Genomic DNA, 18,269 nt, shown 5'->3' on the forward strand with positions numbered 1-18,269 from the left:
TAACATGTAAAGCCTTCTAAATTCTCTATGTTTTTCCTGTCTACTTTGAATCTGCTGACTTTTCTACTGATGTTGAGATAAAACACACTGTTTATGGTATTGCTAATTCAAAGTTACTTGTAGATTTTGTTTTTCTTATACAATTCAGCCATGTGAATGTTGAAAATTTAACCATAAACTCATTTGAAACTGGAAAAAAAAGGTTCAAAGAGGTTTTAAAAATCAAACTACCATGAAAATTGTTTTACCCAAAAATTTGTTTACTGCCCTCATCAGATTACCCATTGGGGCAAATAAAGTTTAGCCATATGAAAAGGTCCCAAATGTAATTTGGACCCAACCATCTTTTATAATCCAGTGAGTTTGTATTACTACCTCATGGCTCAAATTCTAAAATGAAAGCAATGATCTTTATTTGTGTGTGTGTATGTTTAGATGTGTTTATGTATGCATACATGTATTATGTTATAGGTGGTTGTCTAAATGGTACCAGATTGATTTGTAAACAAATGAGCTAATAAATTAGCCCAAATATTTTCAAAGTTCATTGATTTAAGTAAAACTTTAATAAATAAGCTTGTTTTAAAATTATTGAGAAAAGTAAAATAGAAATGTCTTCAAAATCTTTAGCACACTTTTTTGCTTGGGTTTCCTGATGAGACAATTTTATATTTGTTCTTCTATAGATTTTAAAGTGCCATGGTTTGGCATGAAGTTTATAAACCCAGCCAAAACCAGAATGACATTCATTTGTGTATTTTTTTTTATAATTAAAGAACTAGTATAATATTGTTGGTTTTGTGGAACCAAAAAAGAGTACGAATAGCTGAAGCAACCCTAAGCAAAAGGACAAAGCTGGAGGCATCACATTACCTGACCTCAAATTATAAGGCTACAATAACCAAAACAGCATGGTACTGGTATAAAAATAGACACATAGATCAATGGAACAGAAAAGAGAACCCGGAAATAAAGCCACATATTTGCAGCCAATGGATCTTTAACAAAGCTAGCAAGAACATACATTGGGAAAAGGATGCCCTTTTCAATAAATGGTGCTGGGATAATTGGATTGTCATATACAGAAGAATGAAATTGGATTCGTATCTCTCATCATATACAAAAATAAACTCAAGATGGAGTAAAAACTTAAACATAAAATCCCAAACTATACAAATACCAGAAAAAAAACTAGGGAAAACTCTTCTGAACATTGGTCTGGGCAAAAAATTTGTGACTAAGACCTCAAAAGCACAGGCAACAAAACCAAAAATAGACAAATGAGACTTAAACTAAAAAGCGTCAGTACAGTAAAAGAAATAATAAACAGAGTGAACAGACAACCTGTAGAATGGGAGAAAATGTTTGCAAACTATGCATGCAACAGGGGACTAGTATCCAAACTATACAAGAATTCAACTCAACAACAACAACAAAAGATCAAATAATTTTACTAAAAAGTAGCCAAAGATCATGAATAGACATTTTTCCAAAGAAGATGTAGAAATGGCCAAGTATATGAAAAAGTGCTCAACATCACTAATCATCATCAACTGCAAATTAAAACCACAATTAGGTCGGGTGTGGTGGCTGATACCTGTAATCCCAGCACTTTGGGAGGCGGATGGAAAAAGATTGCTTGAGCACAGGAGTTCAAGACCAGCTTGGGCCACACAGCAATACCTCATTGTCACAAAAAAGAAAAATAGAAATTTGAGCTTCCCTCATTGCTACCTGCCCCTTAAAAAAAAAGCACACACAACAAAGATATCATCTTATCCCAGTCAGAATTGCTATTATTAAAAAAACAAAAAATAACAAATGTTGGCAAGGATGTGGAGAAAAGAAAACTCTTATATACTGTTGGTGGGAATTTAAATTAGTACAATGTCTATGGAAAACAGTATGAAGGTTCTGCAAAGAACTAAAATAGAATTATCATTCAATCTAACAATCCCACTACTGGGTATCTACCAAAAGGAAAATAAATCAGTATATAAAAAAGATATCCACATTCATATGTTTATGACAGTGCTATTTACAATAGCAAAAATATGGAGTTAACCTGTGTCTACCAATGGATGATTGGATAAAGAAGATGTGGTATATGTATACAATGGAACACTATTCAGTCATAAAAAGAATGAAATCATGTCTTTTGCGCAACATGGATAGAACTAGATATCACTATCTTAAGTGAAACAATGTAGACACAGGAAGTCAAATACTCAGTCATAAGTGGGTGCTAAAAATGGACAGAAGAGAGTAGAGATAGACAATGGAGACTCAGAAGAGTGAGAGGGTGGAGTGGAATGGATGATTAGAAATTACTTAATAAGTACAATGCATGTTATTTGGGTGATGGATAACCTAAAAGCCCTGACTTGACCACTATGCAATCTATGTATGCAAGAAAATTGCACATGTACCCCATATAGTTATATAAATTAATAATAATAAAAATATTGGTTTAGTGAAAACAGCCAAATCTTCTGAGTTACAAAGAAAATGCCCATATATTTCACTTTAAGGTTCTTACTTAGGTAAACACCTGATGTTCACAGACTATAAAATGATTAACAGGGGAATATCTTGTAATGATGACTAGCTTTGTCTAATATTTCAGTTTTTATAAGTAATCTAGATAAACTCTTGAAAACTAAGTAAATTAAATAAATGTAAATGAGATAAATGCTTGTAATGACCTTTTCATGTAGTTTAAAATCTTAATGTTATGCTAAATTAAATAGTAGATACTCATTAAATGTTTGGGTCATTTCCAATTAAGAAAAACTTATAAAGAAAGGTGTTTCTAAAAAATTATAAAATGTTTCTCATCTATAAAATACTGACATTAGGTTACTAAGAATAAAAATTATAATATATATAATTCTATTCATAAAATGTACCCCCAAAATACGATGTTTTTAAGAACAAAGGTTATAAGAAAGGCATAAAAATGTGCACTTTATTGAGAAAAATAATAATTTTGTCTAATTTGTAGATTATTTATGAAGCAAGATAAAAAGGAAGCAGTCACTAGGGGAGAGATATGGGAAGAAAGTTATGGATATGAAAGATGTAATTTTGGTAAGGACGGTAAAAAATAAGAGAATAATTTTGTATGAGAAAGGATCTTGTATGGTAAATTTTTGTTCTAAAACAAAATGACTGGTTATTTAAGAAAGAGAAAGGATTAGACAAAGCAGAAAGTCCAAGCATGTTGTAAATGGTTTGTGTAAGTCATAATAAAGTTTGTGAAAAGAGAATTTATAAAAGGAATTTTGTATGTGATTAACTTGGCTCTAATTTAAAAAATAACAGTTTTTCTAAAGATTGAGCTTTAATATTAAAAATACATTAATACAAAACTAACAATTTTGACCTTATATGTTAGAACAAGGTTTTCTTTTTTTTTTTTTTTGAGACAGAGTCTCGCTCTGTCGCCCAGGCTGGAGTGCAGTGGCCGGATCTCAGCTCACTGCAAGCTCCACCTCCCGGGTTTACGCCATTCTCCTGCCTCAGCCTCCCGAGTAGCTGGGACTACAGGCGCCCGCCACCTCGCCTGGCTAGTTTTTTGTATTTTTTAGTAGAGACGGGGTTTCACCGTGTTCGCCAGGATGGTCTCGATCTCCTGACCTTGTGATCCGCCCGTCTCGGCCTCCCAAAGTGCTGGGATTACAGGCTTGAGCCACCGCGCCCGGCCAGAACAAGGTTTTCTTAAAGTATTGATTTGCTCTTTGTAAAATTACATGAGGTTTTGATTTTTAATCCTGAAATTTGTTTCTTTTTGAAACTTCTCAAACTTGTACCACAGAAGTTTTAACTTTTATTGTACCTCACTGCACATGATTTGCAGGTCATATATAATTGCCTCCTATTTTTGTACCCCTTGAGAAGGTATGTCCTTTTGCTTGGCTGGAATAACCCTCTCTTTTAACCTTTTCATCAACTCCTGTAACATTTTTTTCTCCCATTCTACCTCTGCTGCTGTGGCCTGATGCTAAAATGTTTATCTTGAAGGTCTAGAAAAACAAGGTTTTCCTCCACTATAACTTGATTTTGGGCTTTTGACTTTTTTTGATATGTCTAAATTGTTCCATATAACCAGGGAACTTCCCATGCAGTTACTAAGAGCATGTATTCCCTTGCTCAAGGTACTAGTTTACTTGTTTACATTCTTCTAAAATATAGTGTTTACTCATTACCCTGGACACACTCTTCCTGTGTCTGATTAAATTCAAGTACTCTTTTCATCAGATTTGACTTCCAGGTTTTCTAAATGGGCTTCGCATAAGGAGAAGCAATCACACTGCAGGAGGTTTGTCTTTACCTTTTTGGGAACTGGCCTAAAAACAAAGATTTTATATTCTATCAAGATAATTCCTACATTGTTTTTACTAGGTTTTTGGTTACATGAGAAAACACAGCTTTAAAAGGATTAAGGTTTTTACATCCATGAAACTTTATGTATTACTTTTGAAGCCTTTTGATTATTTCTCTGGTTAAAAGAATACCTTATTTTACAATGCCTTGTGATTCTGTTTTGATTAAATATTTTAAATCTTATGACCTCTGAGTCAGGTTCCCCAGGATGAAAATCATAAATTAAATCTTTTTTGGATGAAATGATTAGAATTATTTGGTAAATTGTATGAGAGGCATTATCAAATGATACTAGATTTTCTTTCAATTATATTTATAAGTGTGTTATAGATATAAATGTTCCAACAATTATATAAATTCATAAAAGTCTGTTTTCAGTCATAACTTTGGTTATCATGTTAAATCTTTTCTAAAGTTATATTTGTATGAATATGTTATTAATGTGATAAGCTCTATTCCAAAATTGTTTTTTGTGTGTGTGAAAAAAAGACTTTAATAAAGATGGGTACAAAAAGAGAAAATAGTACAATTAAAAAAATTCAAATGTATGTTCCAGTTTTGTTAATTGGTTATCATATTTTTTTCTGTCTGTACCTCACTTTAATGCTATTAAGTATACACTGCTATGCATAATCTGTAGTGTCCTTGTAAAAGTTCTTTTGAGGTGTTGTGTTAGGCACAGGAAAAGGCAATGCCAGAAAAAAACAAGGATCATATTAATTAGAAAAATAGATGCAACCCAAAGTGTTTTCCAATAAATAGGCAAGTATGCATGTTGGGCCTAATGCTCATTTCTTACAACTGCAACTGAGGGATTAGTGACCTTCTCAGGAAAGAGGCTTTCTAGCTATGTGGGACAACTGATGTTGGTCCTATAAATGTAACTAGACAGTTGATTTATGAACAAAAGCAGAAATTTGTGGGATTGTGGGATCAAGTAGCAAATGTAAGAAGCCATGTTTGCTCATTTCTGCTTGCTAGCATAATTTCATAAAGCCCATGGCCCTGTGACAACATGCAGGTCTCTGGATGGATGCTTTGAAGACAAAACAGCTTACAGCACACAACCTCCCATGTCTCCTGCCTGCCTACATTCCTTAAAAAATAAATGACCCTAGTCCTTGCCTTTTCCCACATGTAAGATAATGTCTAACAGGGTGATATGGTTTGGCTGTGTCCCCACCAAAATTTCATCTTGAATTGAAACTCCCACAATTCCCACATGTTGTGGGAGGAATCTGGTGGAAAGTAATTGAATCATGGGTCGGGTCTCTCCAGTGCTGTTCTCGTGACAGTGAATAGGTCTCAGGAGATCTGATGGTTTTAAAAATGGAAGTTTCCCTGCACAAGCTCTCTTCTCTTGTCTGCTGCCATGTGAGACGTGCCTTTCACCTTTCACCATGATTGTGAGGCCTCCCCAGTCATGTGGAACTGTAAGTCCCATAAACCTTTTTCTTTCGTAAATTGGCCAGTCTTGGGTATGTCTTTATTAGCAGCATGAAAATGGACTGGCCAGGCATGGTGGCTCATGCCTGTAGTCCCAGCACTTTGGAAGCCCAAGTTGGGTAGATCATCTAAGGTCAGGAGTTTAAGACCAGCCTGGCCAATGTGGTGAAACCCTGTCTCTACTAAAAGTACAAAAACTATCTGGGCATAGTGGCAGGCAACTGCAATCCCAACTACTCGGGAGACTGAGGCAGGAGAATCACTTGAACCTGGGAGGTGGATGCTGCAGTGAGTTGTGATCATGCCATTGCACTCCAGCCTGGGTGACAATAGTGAAACTCTGTCTCAAAAAATAAAAAAAATAAATAAAAGAAAATGGACTAATACACAGCGTTAATGATTATGACTCTGTAATCTATAACCAGGTGCTCTTACACATAAACATTCATGTGATTCTGCTTTGATATAACTTCTGAGCAAGGTTGATGTGATCTTCTGCATACTAAATCTCCATAGTCCACATATGAACTGTGAGCTGAAACACTGTGCTGGAGCAGTCAGACAGAATCTCTCTGAAAAACTTCTCCAGGGTCATAGGCCCAGAATAAATAGAAACTTCTCATCCAGGCATCATACTTAATATTAAGAACATTAGTTTACATCAATTTATATAAAATTTTAAGCACCTGTCCCATTAAGCTAACGGGGAAATTCAGTCTTGGTTGTTACAATGGCTTTCCAATTTGTGAGCAATATGATGGTTTGTTTTTCCCTAACTTGAAGGTTATGCAAAGATCCTGAGGCCATACATGAGCCAGCTCATTAGGGAGACTCCTCTGATAGGCAACCACCAGTACACACTGGTCCACTGACCTAAGCTGCAGGTTCTCCCTGCTGTCACCCCACACTTGGGATGTAGGGGTCTTCAGGGGTTGGGGATGGAGGTTCTTGGGCTTAGAATTTAGCCTCCTCAGCACATCATGCAGCTACCTCTTCTGAGGCTTTTCAAACTCCCCAGATAAATTAGCATCTGTGCCCAAGCTATTTATTTAATCTCTCTGTGGATTCTTATGCCAATGCTATACTTTAAGGAAACTTATTAGAGCTTTAAAATACATATTAACATTCTAACAAGTCTTTTTCTCATTATATTTCTCTTGGTGGCTTTTATTAGCCCCAAGCAGTTGCCTTCATCTGCTTGGGGATGAGATGTCTTCAGAGAAAGGATCTTCCATCAACCCATCCCTAGAGTTACCCCTGTGCCCACTCCCCACTCTCATTTTCCGCTGATTGGGTCTCTATTTTCAAATTCTTTTCAAAACAGAAAAATAAATTATCTATAGAAAGCCTTGTCCTCTCCTAACCCATCTTTGGCCAGTTTGACATAATCTCTACTTCAGAATAAACTGAAAATCAGCTTAATCAAATCCAAAATAAAGAATTTAACACAGTTACAAAACATAATGGCATTTGCTTCTTAGGTCCCCATTGAGAAAGCACAGTTTCAGTCTCATAATTCCGCCAAAGTTTACATGACAAAAATCCTTTCTCCCAGTTGAACAATGTATGTATTTGCTTGAGGAAATACCCACTCTCTTAAACAAAAAGAGCTGTGTCTAAAACCCCAGGACACTTTTGGCTTTTGCTATGGTAAATAAAGACTTCCATTTTGTTTCCTCTCCAAGGACATATCTCAACAAATAGGAGGCTTCACTCTGGCTGGAAAAAGGAAAAGCAAGTCATTACATCTCTCTCTGTCTCTCTCACACACACACACCTTAGACACTAATAATTCACAACCCCTCCCTTATTGCTCATCCTAAGGACCTTGTTTGCTCTGTTACTCCCAGCTTTATTTGGGCCATTTTGCCCTTGGAAAATTGTTAAGGTTTCTCATTGATAATTGAACATCCCTATGACTTCACAATCGAAATTCAAAATTTAACTTTTGCCCTTCTTCCTAGAGCCCACATTTACCCCCACCCTCCAAAGCTGCCCGGCTGCCTGCTCAGGTATAGGCCACACCCGGCATGGATGCCTGGCTGGTTGGCAGCTCTATCTCCACCTCATTTGCAGTACATATGTGGCCACTGCAAGCCCCATTTTACCCCTTTCCCAGCTGAGATTTCAGTGGGTTTCACCCCAACTACTTTAGGTGTGTAGTGTCATCATCCTCATTCAGAGTAATCCATTCTTCATTAGTTTGTTTTAGAAACAAATAAGGAAGTAGCCTCAGGCTGCTTGCAGTCAGCTTGTTTCCATGAGGGGATTCACCCACATGGCAGAGCCAACATCTGGGGAGGAAGGCCCACAGAGGCCCTGGTTGAACAGAGCCTGAAGTCCAACTTCCCTTAGTATATTTCAGTTATATGAGATAATCAAATTCCTTTATTATGTAAGCCACTTGGGGTTGGGTTTTCTGTTACTTGCAACTGAAAATATCCCAAGTAACATATCAGATCTCCTCTAATCCCAGAAAGTGACTTTCCTCACCCCAAGAAAGGACTTGTCTCCCATGGCAGGACTAGATGGGCTTCTCTCAAGAATCGAAATCCAACTCTAGTCCTTTCCTGCTTTCCTTTTTTCTGCCAATGTTCAGTTTCCATTTCTGATGGCCTTTCCTGTCTTTTTTGTTTTTAAAAAACAACTCAGAATTAGTTTGAATGTTAAAATTTAATTTTAACTTAATTTTTATTTTACTTCAGAAATACATATTCACAAGTTAGGCAATTACACAGTTTTCAAAATGAGAAGTCCCACCCTATCCTCCCACCCCCAACTTCTCCATAGAGGTAATCCCTGCCCATTCTTTCTTCTGCTTCTACCTGTATTTACCTCCTATTGCTAAATAATATGGTTGTACAGCTATTCATCATTTCCCAGCTTTAGTTATTATGCATTTTCTGTGATGGAATATGGCAACTTAGGTTTCTTATGCTTCTCCCACACATGTGCACATCTTGTCCCTTCATTTCCTGAAAAACAGGTTATATCACAGTATTTCACTCCAACAGCGCCCCCTTATCTGTGGGAATTGCATTCCAAGACCCCCAATAGATTCCTGAAATCACAAATAGTACCAAACCCGATTGCTGTCAATTGGAACACATTTCTCTTCATGTCTTCCACCCATAAATGTAATACTTTTTCATCTTAACTAAGCATTTATTACACACCGTGGGGTGTAATAAATAATTTTTGCAACTTGAGGTACAACAGCAAAACTAGCACAAATTTCTTTTGCCTTCTTCACAATTTTACAGATGGATTTGTTCTTATTGTAGATCTTAGCAACTTCAGCATGTTTTTTTTTTTTAGTCATGCTAAAAAAAGCATGACTTTTATTAAGTCAAGAACTTTCACCTTTTCTGTTAGAGGAAGCACTTTACAGCTTCTCTTTGGTGTATCTTATTTGCCAGCATCACTACTCTTATGCTTTGGGGACATTATTAAGTAAAATAAGAGTGACTTTGACACAAGCACTGCTATACCACAACAGTTGGTCTGATCAACTGGATAATGACTAAGTGACTCATGGGTGGGTAGCATATACATTGTGGATCCACTGGAGAAATCTCACACCATCCCACTTTGCCATGCCCAGAACATGGGTGGAGTGGGATAGTGTGAGATTTCAACATGCTACTCAAAACAGTACATGTTTTAAAACTTAAGAATTATTTCTGGAATTTTCCGTTTAATATTTTCAGACTGGTTGGCTGTAACTGAACTGCAGAAAGCAAAACCACAGATAATGGGGAACTACTATATTCACATTATCCTCTATGTAAATATTATTCACAGCTGAGCCATGTAGTGTACTATGGTTATATTTCCTCTCTAATACAAAAGTTTCTTTTCCTCTATCATTTAAAAACTGTATTGTGTTTTCACTTGCTTATTTTTCTATGTATTTGTCACTAGTTTATCTCAATCTCTGCAAGAGAAATCTAAATCCCTCTCAATGTGCATGAATCAATTAATTTCTTTTTTTTCTGGGAGACATCTCTCCTAGAGTCCCTTAAGAGTCCTGCTCCAACATGAATGAGTTGCTTTCTAAGCCTGCTACACACCAACATCCTGGGAATTCCCTTCACTCTCACCTGTGTCAGATTCCTTATTTCCTACTTACTGTGTTTTTCTCTATCTTGGTTTAATCTCTTATTTCGGAGGACCTGTTATACTCAAAAGGTCTCTATCTACTCTCACATTTATTTGTTGGTGCCTTTCGTGTTAGGGCCTTTCCCTCTAATGTATTGTGTTCATTGACTGTTGTTCATAATTAAGAATGAGGCTCTGACAGGTTGACCAAATGCTGTGAGTGGAAGGGATTCGTTGCATTGTGGGCTTCATTGTCAGGTGAGTAATAGGGCAGATACCCAGTTTTTGTGTTGAAGGATCCTCAACTGTTCGTATCTGTCAGCCATTTTTTCAGATAATGCAGTTTCCCTATAGGTGGATCCTCCAGGGTCCTGTCTTGACAGGGTTTGAGTTTGTCATCATTCTGGTAGCTAAATAAGGAAAAGGTACTGGGATTTGTGCTTAGTATGAAGACTGACTTAGTCCCTCCCTACCTTCAGAATGCCATATCCCCTCCACCCTTTATTGTACTATGAGTCAACAACTCTAAAGAGAAACGCTTGGTTTTCTTGTGAGAGTGAGGAGGGGAGGAAACTGGTAGGAGAGGAGAGACTTTATTCAGACTTTCAACCAATCTTCCTGGAAGTTTACAAGGATAGCAATGGGGAGAGCACCCAGCCTACACTTCTGCACAGAGATTTTTAAAACTCTTACTAGCTGTGTAAACTTAAAAAAGCTTCTTAATTTCTCTGAGCTTCAATTTCTTCAGCTGTAACATGGAACTCAGAGTTTTGGCGTGAATGTCAAATGGGATCAATGAATGTAAAGTGCCTGGCATAATCTGCCCTGCAGGGGGACTGCATTCAATTGTTGGCAGTACAGTGGTCATGGTGGTAGTAGTTGGTAGTACCCTTAGTCTTGTTTCAGTGGACAGAAAGGAACCTCTCACACTATCTAGTGTTTTTCTATACTATCTCAAAAGGGAAGGCAGCATCACCCTGCTCATCTTCTGCCGAAATGTTAATAGAATTTCAGGAGTGCAACAACTTTTGCAGTTTGCCCTCTACTCTATCCTTCCCTTGAGTGCCCAATCCTAACCCTCAGAGGCACCTCTTTTATTTTTGGCTTCCATCCCAATGAATTAATGGGAAGGAGAACTGCAGCAAGGACAGAAAGAAAATTTGAGATACATGTCCTTGATGCTCCCCCTTCCATTCCATACACAGTTCTTTCATTTCCCAGGGCAATGCCTCCTCCTACTTTTCCTGTCCTTCCTAATACCCTGGCAAGAGAGAAGCAATAGAAATAGTGTTGCCTTCAGTGTGTTAGAACCTCTCTCCCAGTGCAAAATGAAATTATTCCTTCCCCCACTTATCGCCAGTTCTCTTTTGCTCCAATCCTTCTCCCCTCTTTTCTCTCACTGTCCTTATTTGGGACTTGAAGTTGCTTTGTTATAGGACAGCCTTCCTCTTCTTTTCCTGAATCTTAGGATGTGCTTCTTGTCTGCTCTGGGGCTTCCAGTAGCGTCGGTAGTTGGCTATATCTCAGGGAATTGAAGAGGGCAGGGGAGCCGGAGAAGCTGGGGAAGTTGTGGCTGTTTTGAAGAATTTAGAAAGTCTGATGGGCCAGATATCTGGTTCAATATCTGGAGAAAAGTAGGATCCAATGTGCTTTGAATTTTTTCCCAGTCTGATATTTCAGCCCACAGGACTCTAGTAGGGATTTTTCCTCCTGTATCCCTCATTAAGACTCAACAACTGAAAATATACTGAATAAAATTTTTGAAGTCGTTCTTATTAACAAAAGTCATGGTCAACTAAATATTAAGAAACAACATTTGTTGGGAATGATGTAAATACAAAGTCATTTGGAGACTATGCGTGAATGAAGATGGACACAATGATACAAGAACAAGTCTCATCTAAGAACTCCTTATACTTTTGTTTCCTTTCTCAATCACACACTAACAGGGAAACCACACTTTGTCTTTGCCTTCTATGGATGGCCTTTTCGGAGTGCAGACCTTAGTCTGTCCTTAAAATTCTCCCCAGCAAAGTAATAGAGCAGAGGATTGAAGCATGTATTGGCTGCCGCCAAGGCCAGTGTGATAACCACAGCTTTATGCAGCCTGTCTTCGCATATATCCACTTTCCATGTCACCAAGTGAAGGGTCCTCAGTGTGTGATAGGGCAGGAAACACAAGAAGAAGATGATCAAGGTGATGATGATGGTGGTCAGTGCCTTCCTGTGAGAAACCCGCAGCCCCGATTCTGGGACCTCCACTTTTAACAGAGCCCGAATGATCAGCAGATAACAGATGCTGAGTGTGAAAAACGGCAGCAGGAAGCCCACCACTAAGGCAATATAGTTCATGGTCTGCAGCTTAGTAATTTTGTAGTGATTCAGCTCTAAGCATGATATGACACTGCCCTTCTGCTCAGAGCCATTGTTGAGGAGTATTACTGAGGAAGCCATGGTAAGGATCCATATGATCCCACATAGGATCCAGGCACTCCTGATGCTGGTGACATGCAGAAGCCGAAAGGGGTGAACAGTTGCCAGGAAACGCACAACACTCAGCACGGTCAGGAAATAAATACTGCTGTACATGTTGACATACAAGGAATAAGACATAATCCTGCAGGCCAGGTCTCCAAATATCCAGTCGGAGCCTCTAAGATAATAGTCAGCCCTGAAGGGAAGTGTGCTTATGAACAGGAGATCTGAAATGGCCAGATTTAGCATGAAAACATTCACAGATGTGGACTTCTTATAAGGCTGCAGGAAAACATATATGGACAAGCCATTTCCCAAGACTCCCCAGACAAATATTATCAGATATACAACTGGGAAAAATTCTCTCTTGAAGTTTTCAATTGTGCAGTTTCTGCTGTTGTTATTACTGCTGAAGGTGCCATTTGGTTCCATTTCTGATACGGAGATGGATGGATGCAAGGACATAAATTTTCTTTCCATGCTGGGTTAAAAAGAAACAGACATAAAAAGTTACTTTGTGAATTTCCCTTTTTCCTTCTTGCTTACCGATTACATCTCTCTAGGTTTTAATGAAACAGGGAGCAATACTATCTTTTCTTTGAAAGCTGAGTTTTAAAACGCTGGTTAAGTCTTTAATATATGCTGCATTACACTTCATAATAAATTTAAACTTCCTGATTTTTGAATATAGAATAGCCATTAATTTGTTTGGTCGAAGTTGACACTTCAAACTTAGGGAACTTGTGACCTGGTGCCCATGTTGACATGAATACCTCCCTGTGATATTGCAGCCTAAAACTACTGAATAGCAGATTTCTCATCAGAAACTGTGGAGGACAGAAGGAAATGGCACATTTCTCAAATGCTGAAAGAAAAGACCTGCCAACCTAGCATTCTACGTCCAGCAAAAACATCCTTCAAGTACAAAGAGAAAATCAAGACTTTTTCAGACAGAAAACTGAGACTTTGTTGTCAGCAGATCTATCTTAAAAGAATGACCAGGCTGGGCATGGTAGCTCACATCTGTAATTCCAGCACTTTGGGAGGCTGAGGCTGGTGGATCACTTGAGGTCAGGAGTTCAAGACCAGTCTGGCCAACATGGTGAAACTCCATCTCTACTAAAAATACAAAAATTAGCTGGGCCTAGTGGCAGGTGCCTGTAATCCCAGCTACCTGGGAGGCTGAGGCAGGAGAATCGCTTGAATCTGGGAGGCAGAAGTTGCAATGAGCTGAGATCATACCATTGCACTCCAGCTTGGGCAACTAGAGTGAAACTCCATCTAAAAACAACAACAACAACAACAACAACAAATAATGACTAAAGGAAGTTATCTAAGCAGAAAGGAATTCATAAAATAAGGAATCTTAGAATATTAGAAAATAAGAAAGAACATGGTAAGCCAAAATATGTGTAAATACAATAGGCTGTCCTTCTCTTTTAGAGTCTAAGTTACATTTAATGTTTTGAAATAAAAACGTTAATGCTGCCTGATGTGGTTTTAAATGGATGTAGAGGAATTATTAAGACAATTATATTATAAATGAGGGAAGGTAAAGAGATGTAAGAGGAAATAAGTTTTCTATACTTCACTTGAATTGGTAGAATGATGATGCTAATAGACTATCATAAGATATATATACACATATATATCTTTATATATATATATCTTTATGTATATACATATAGATCTTTATATATATACATATATATATCTTTATATATATATAGAGAGAGAGAGAGAAAATACCTAGAGCATCCACTAAAATGATATACAAAGGGATACACTCAAAAACATTACAGATAAATAAAAATGGAATTCTAAAAAGCATTCAGATAACCAACAACAAGGCAGGAAAAAGAAGAGAGACAATAAAAACAGAAAACAAAAAATAAAATGGCAGACATCCCTGATTCATCAATAATTACATTAAATATAAGTAATCTAAATATACCAATTAAAAGATAGAGGAATAGAATATATTTTTTAAATGACCCAATTATGTACTGCCTACAACAAACACTTCAAATAGCAGTATTGGCTGGTTGAAAGTAAAAGGATGGAAAAATGCTTGCTATTCAAATCAAAGGAAATAAGGGATAGCTCTTTTAGTATCAAATAAAATGGACTTCAAAGCAAAGGACATTGCCAGAGACAGTGAGGGACACTATATAATAATAACAGGGTTTAACCACTAAGAAGACATACCAATTCTAAATGGGTATGCACCAAACAACAGAGTGGCAAAACTGAAGCAAAACTGATAAAACTGAAAGGAGAGATACTTGGTGACTTCAAGGACCTCTCTCAGCAATTGATGAAGCAAATAGACAAAAACTCAACAAAGGTATAGAAAAACTAAAAACACCATCAACAAACAGGATCAAATTGACATGTATAAAACACTTCACCCAACAAGAGCAAAATACTTAAGCTTTTAAGTGTTCACAAAACGCATACCAAGATAAACCACATCCTGGGACATAAAACAAGCCTCGATAGATTTCAAATAATTGAAATAATATAGAATGTGTTTTCTAACCACAAGGGAATCAAACTAGAAATCAGCAGCAGAAAGATAACAGGAAACCCTCAAAACACTTGAAAACTAAACAACACACTTCTAAATAATCCATGGGTCAAAGAGGAAGTCTCAAGGGAAACAAAAAATATATTGAACTGAATAAAAGTGAAAATATAAATTTGTGAGATGTAGCAAATGCAGTATTAGGACAAAACTGTATAACACTAAATGCATACATTACAAAAAGGAAAAGTCACGAAATAAGAATATAAGCTCCATCCTCAAGAAGAAAAAAGCAAGCAAAAGGAAGGAAATAGTAAAGAGCAGAAATCAAGAAATAGAAAACAGAAAAAAATAGGGAAAAAATGAAATGAAAAACTGGTTATTTGAAAACAATCAATACAATTGATTACAGGTGCATGCCACCATGCCCAGCTATTTTTCTTTTTTGTAGAGATGCTGTCTCTCCATGTTGCACAGGTTGGTCTTGAACTCCTGAGCTCAAGTGATCCTACCACCTTGGCCTTCAAAGTGTGAGATTACAGGCGTGAGCCACCATGCCTGGCCAGGTAACTTTCTTATAGTAGCAGAACAGATGAAGACAATAATGAACTAAAAATTGCATATATTAAATAAAATATTACATCTCCTGACAAATCTTTAGCAAGAGGTACAAAAAAAAAATAGAACAGACATAAATTTCCATTGTCAGGAATAAAACAGGAGATAACACTATCGATAGATACCTGAGGCATCAAAAGAATAATGAGAAAAACTTTGAATAACCCTACAAACATAAATTTCACAGCTTAGAGGAACTAGACTAATTCCTCATAAAATGAAAAATAACTCACTCAACATTAAGTAGATAATTTGAATATCCCCATAACTATTAAGGAAATTAAATTCTTAATTGAAAAACTCTAAAAAAAGAAACCTCCAGATTCAGATGGCTTCACTGGAGAATTCTACCAACTATTTAAATAAGAATTAACATCAATTCCATGCAGTGTCTTCCAGAAAATAGAAGAGAAAGGTGTTTCTCAATTTATTTTATTGAAGCTAAGTATTACCCTGATACCAAAATGAGGCAAAGATAATACAGAACAAAACAAAAGACTATGGATGAATATCCCCTGTGAATATAGGTGCAAAATATCCTTAGCAAAATACCATCAAATACAATTTAGCAATATATGAAAAGAATTATACACCATGACCAAGTAATCATATCAATTAATATTTTAAAAAGTGCATGACAAAATTCAATATCCATTCACAATCAAAACTCTCAGAAATATAGGAGTAAAGAGGAATTTCCTCAACCTGATAAAGAGCATATACAAAAAAACCTATAGATAACATTATACTTCATAGTTAAAGACTGAGTGTCTCCCCCATAAGATCAGGAGCAATGCAAGGATGTCCATTCTCACTGATCTTATTCAATATAGTGCTATAAGTTCTAACCAGTGGAATGAGGCAAAAACACAAAAAGGAAATAAATATCATATAGATTAGAAAGGAAAAAATAAAATACTTCCTATTTGTAGATGACATAATTACATAGAAAACCCCAAGAGACCTACAAACATACACATACATGCACACACACAAAGAAAACGAAAATCTCATAAAGCTAATAAGTGAATTTTGCAAAGTGGCAGAATACAAAATAAACATAGAAAATCGATTATATTTTATATACTAGTAACACACATATGAACACACTGAAGTTAACAATGCAATACTGTTAATATTCATTCAAAATTAAAATGAAAGACAGGTGTAAATCTCACAAGACATGTACAGGACTTGAATGCTGAAAACTACAAATTACTGGTGAAAGAAATTAAAGTTGTAAAGAAACATGCCATGTCATAGATTAGAAGGCAATGGAATAAAGATATCAATTCTCCCCAGATTTATACACAAAATTATGCAATTCCCAGTAAAATCCTTGTAAGTTTTTTTTTTGTAGATATTGATAGGATTATTCTAAATCTTAAATGAAAAGGCAGAGGAACTAGAATAGCTAAAACATTTTGAAAAAGAAGATTGAAGTGGGAAGAATCAATCCATCTAATTTCAAGACTTATTTTATAGCTAAAGTAATTAAGATTGTATGGTATTGGCTGAAGGACAAACACATAGATCAACGGAAAAGAATACAAACCCAGAAAAAAACTCACATAACTATGCTCAACTAATTGTTTACAAAAATACAAAAACAATACAGTGGAGGAAAGACAGGCTTTTCAGAGGCGCTGGAGCAATTGGATAGCCATAGGCAAAAAAACAAACCTTGAACCAAATCTCACACCTTATATAAAAATTAACTAAAATGCAGCACGGACTTCATGTAGAATGCAAATTTTTAAAAATTATTATTATACTTTAAGTTCTAGGGTACATGTGCACAACGTGCAGGTTTGTTACATATGTATACATGTGCCATGTTTGTGTGTGCACCCATTAACTCATCATTTACATTAGGTATATCTCCTAATGCTATCCCTCCCCTCTCCCCCCACCCCATGACAGGCCCCAATGTGTGATGTTCCCCATCCTGTGTCCAAGTGTTCTCATTGTTCAGTTCCCACCTATGAGTGAGAACAAGTGGTGTTTGGTTTTCTGTTCTTGTGATAGTTTGCTGAGAATGATCGTTTCCAGCTTCATTCATGTCCCTACAAAGGACATCAACTCGTCCTTTTTGATGGCTGCATAGTATTTCATGGTGTATATGTGCCACATTTTCTTAATCTAGTCTGTCATTGATGGACATTTGGGTTGTTTCCAAGTCTTTGCTATTGTGAATAGTGCTGCAATAAACATATGTGTGCATGTGTCTTTATAGTAGCATGATTTATAATCCTTTGGGTATATACCCAGTAATGGGATGGCTGGGTCAAATGGTATTTCTAGTTCTAGATCCTTGAGGAATCGCCACACTGTCTTCCACAATGGTTGAACTAGTTTACACCAAGATTGTAAAAGCATTCCTATTTCTCTACATCCTCTCCAGCATCTGTTGTTTCCTGACTTTTTAAAGATTGCCATTCTAACTAGTGTGAGATGGTACCTCATTGTGGTTTTGATTTGCCACCTCGCAGTTCAATCTCAGACTGTTGTGCTAGCAGTGAGCCAGGTGGGTCAGAGGGATATCATCTCCTGGTGTGCCATTTGCTAAGGCCATTGGAAAAGCGCAGTATTAGGGTGGGAGTGTCCCGATTTTCCAGGTACCGTCTGTCCGGCCTCCCTTTGCTAGGAAAGGGAATTCCCCGACCCCTTGTGCTTCCCAGGTGAGGCGATGCCCTACCCTGCTCCGTGGGCTGCA

The 18,269-nt window shown here is 36.9% G+C and overlaps 1 protein-coding gene across 8 annotated transcripts in view; it reads right to left on the bottom strand.

The window, feature by feature from the left end:
• LOC105490697 (cysteinyl leukotriene receptor 2) overlaps positions 1–18,269 on the bottom strand; it is a 197,025-nt gene that overhangs the window by 6,406 nt on the left and 172,350 nt on the right. For 6 of the 8 annotated variants that reach the window (XM_011756562.2, XM_011756566.3, XM_011756561.2 and 3 more), the window contains one exon: positions 8,534–12,889. In XM_011756562.2, the coding sequence (XP_011754864.1) occupies positions 11,908–12,889 (982 nt within the window). In that variant the 3' untranslated portion in view covers positions 8,534–11,907. Of the gene's footprint in view, positions 1–7,424; positions 7,552–8,325; positions 8,458–8,532; positions 12,890–18,269 lie in introns of those variants that run through there. The other 2 variants (XR_011614796.1, XR_011614797.1) reach the window with 2 other exon arrangements.

Source organism: Macaca nemestrina, chromosome 16, assembly GCF_043159975.1.
Source record: "Macaca nemestrina isolate mMacNem1 chromosome 16, mMacNem.hap1, whole genome shotgun sequence".
In the NCBI taxonomy this organism is placed as follows: domain Eukaryota; kingdom Metazoa; phylum Chordata; class Mammalia; order Primates; family Cercopithecidae; genus Macaca; species Macaca nemestrina.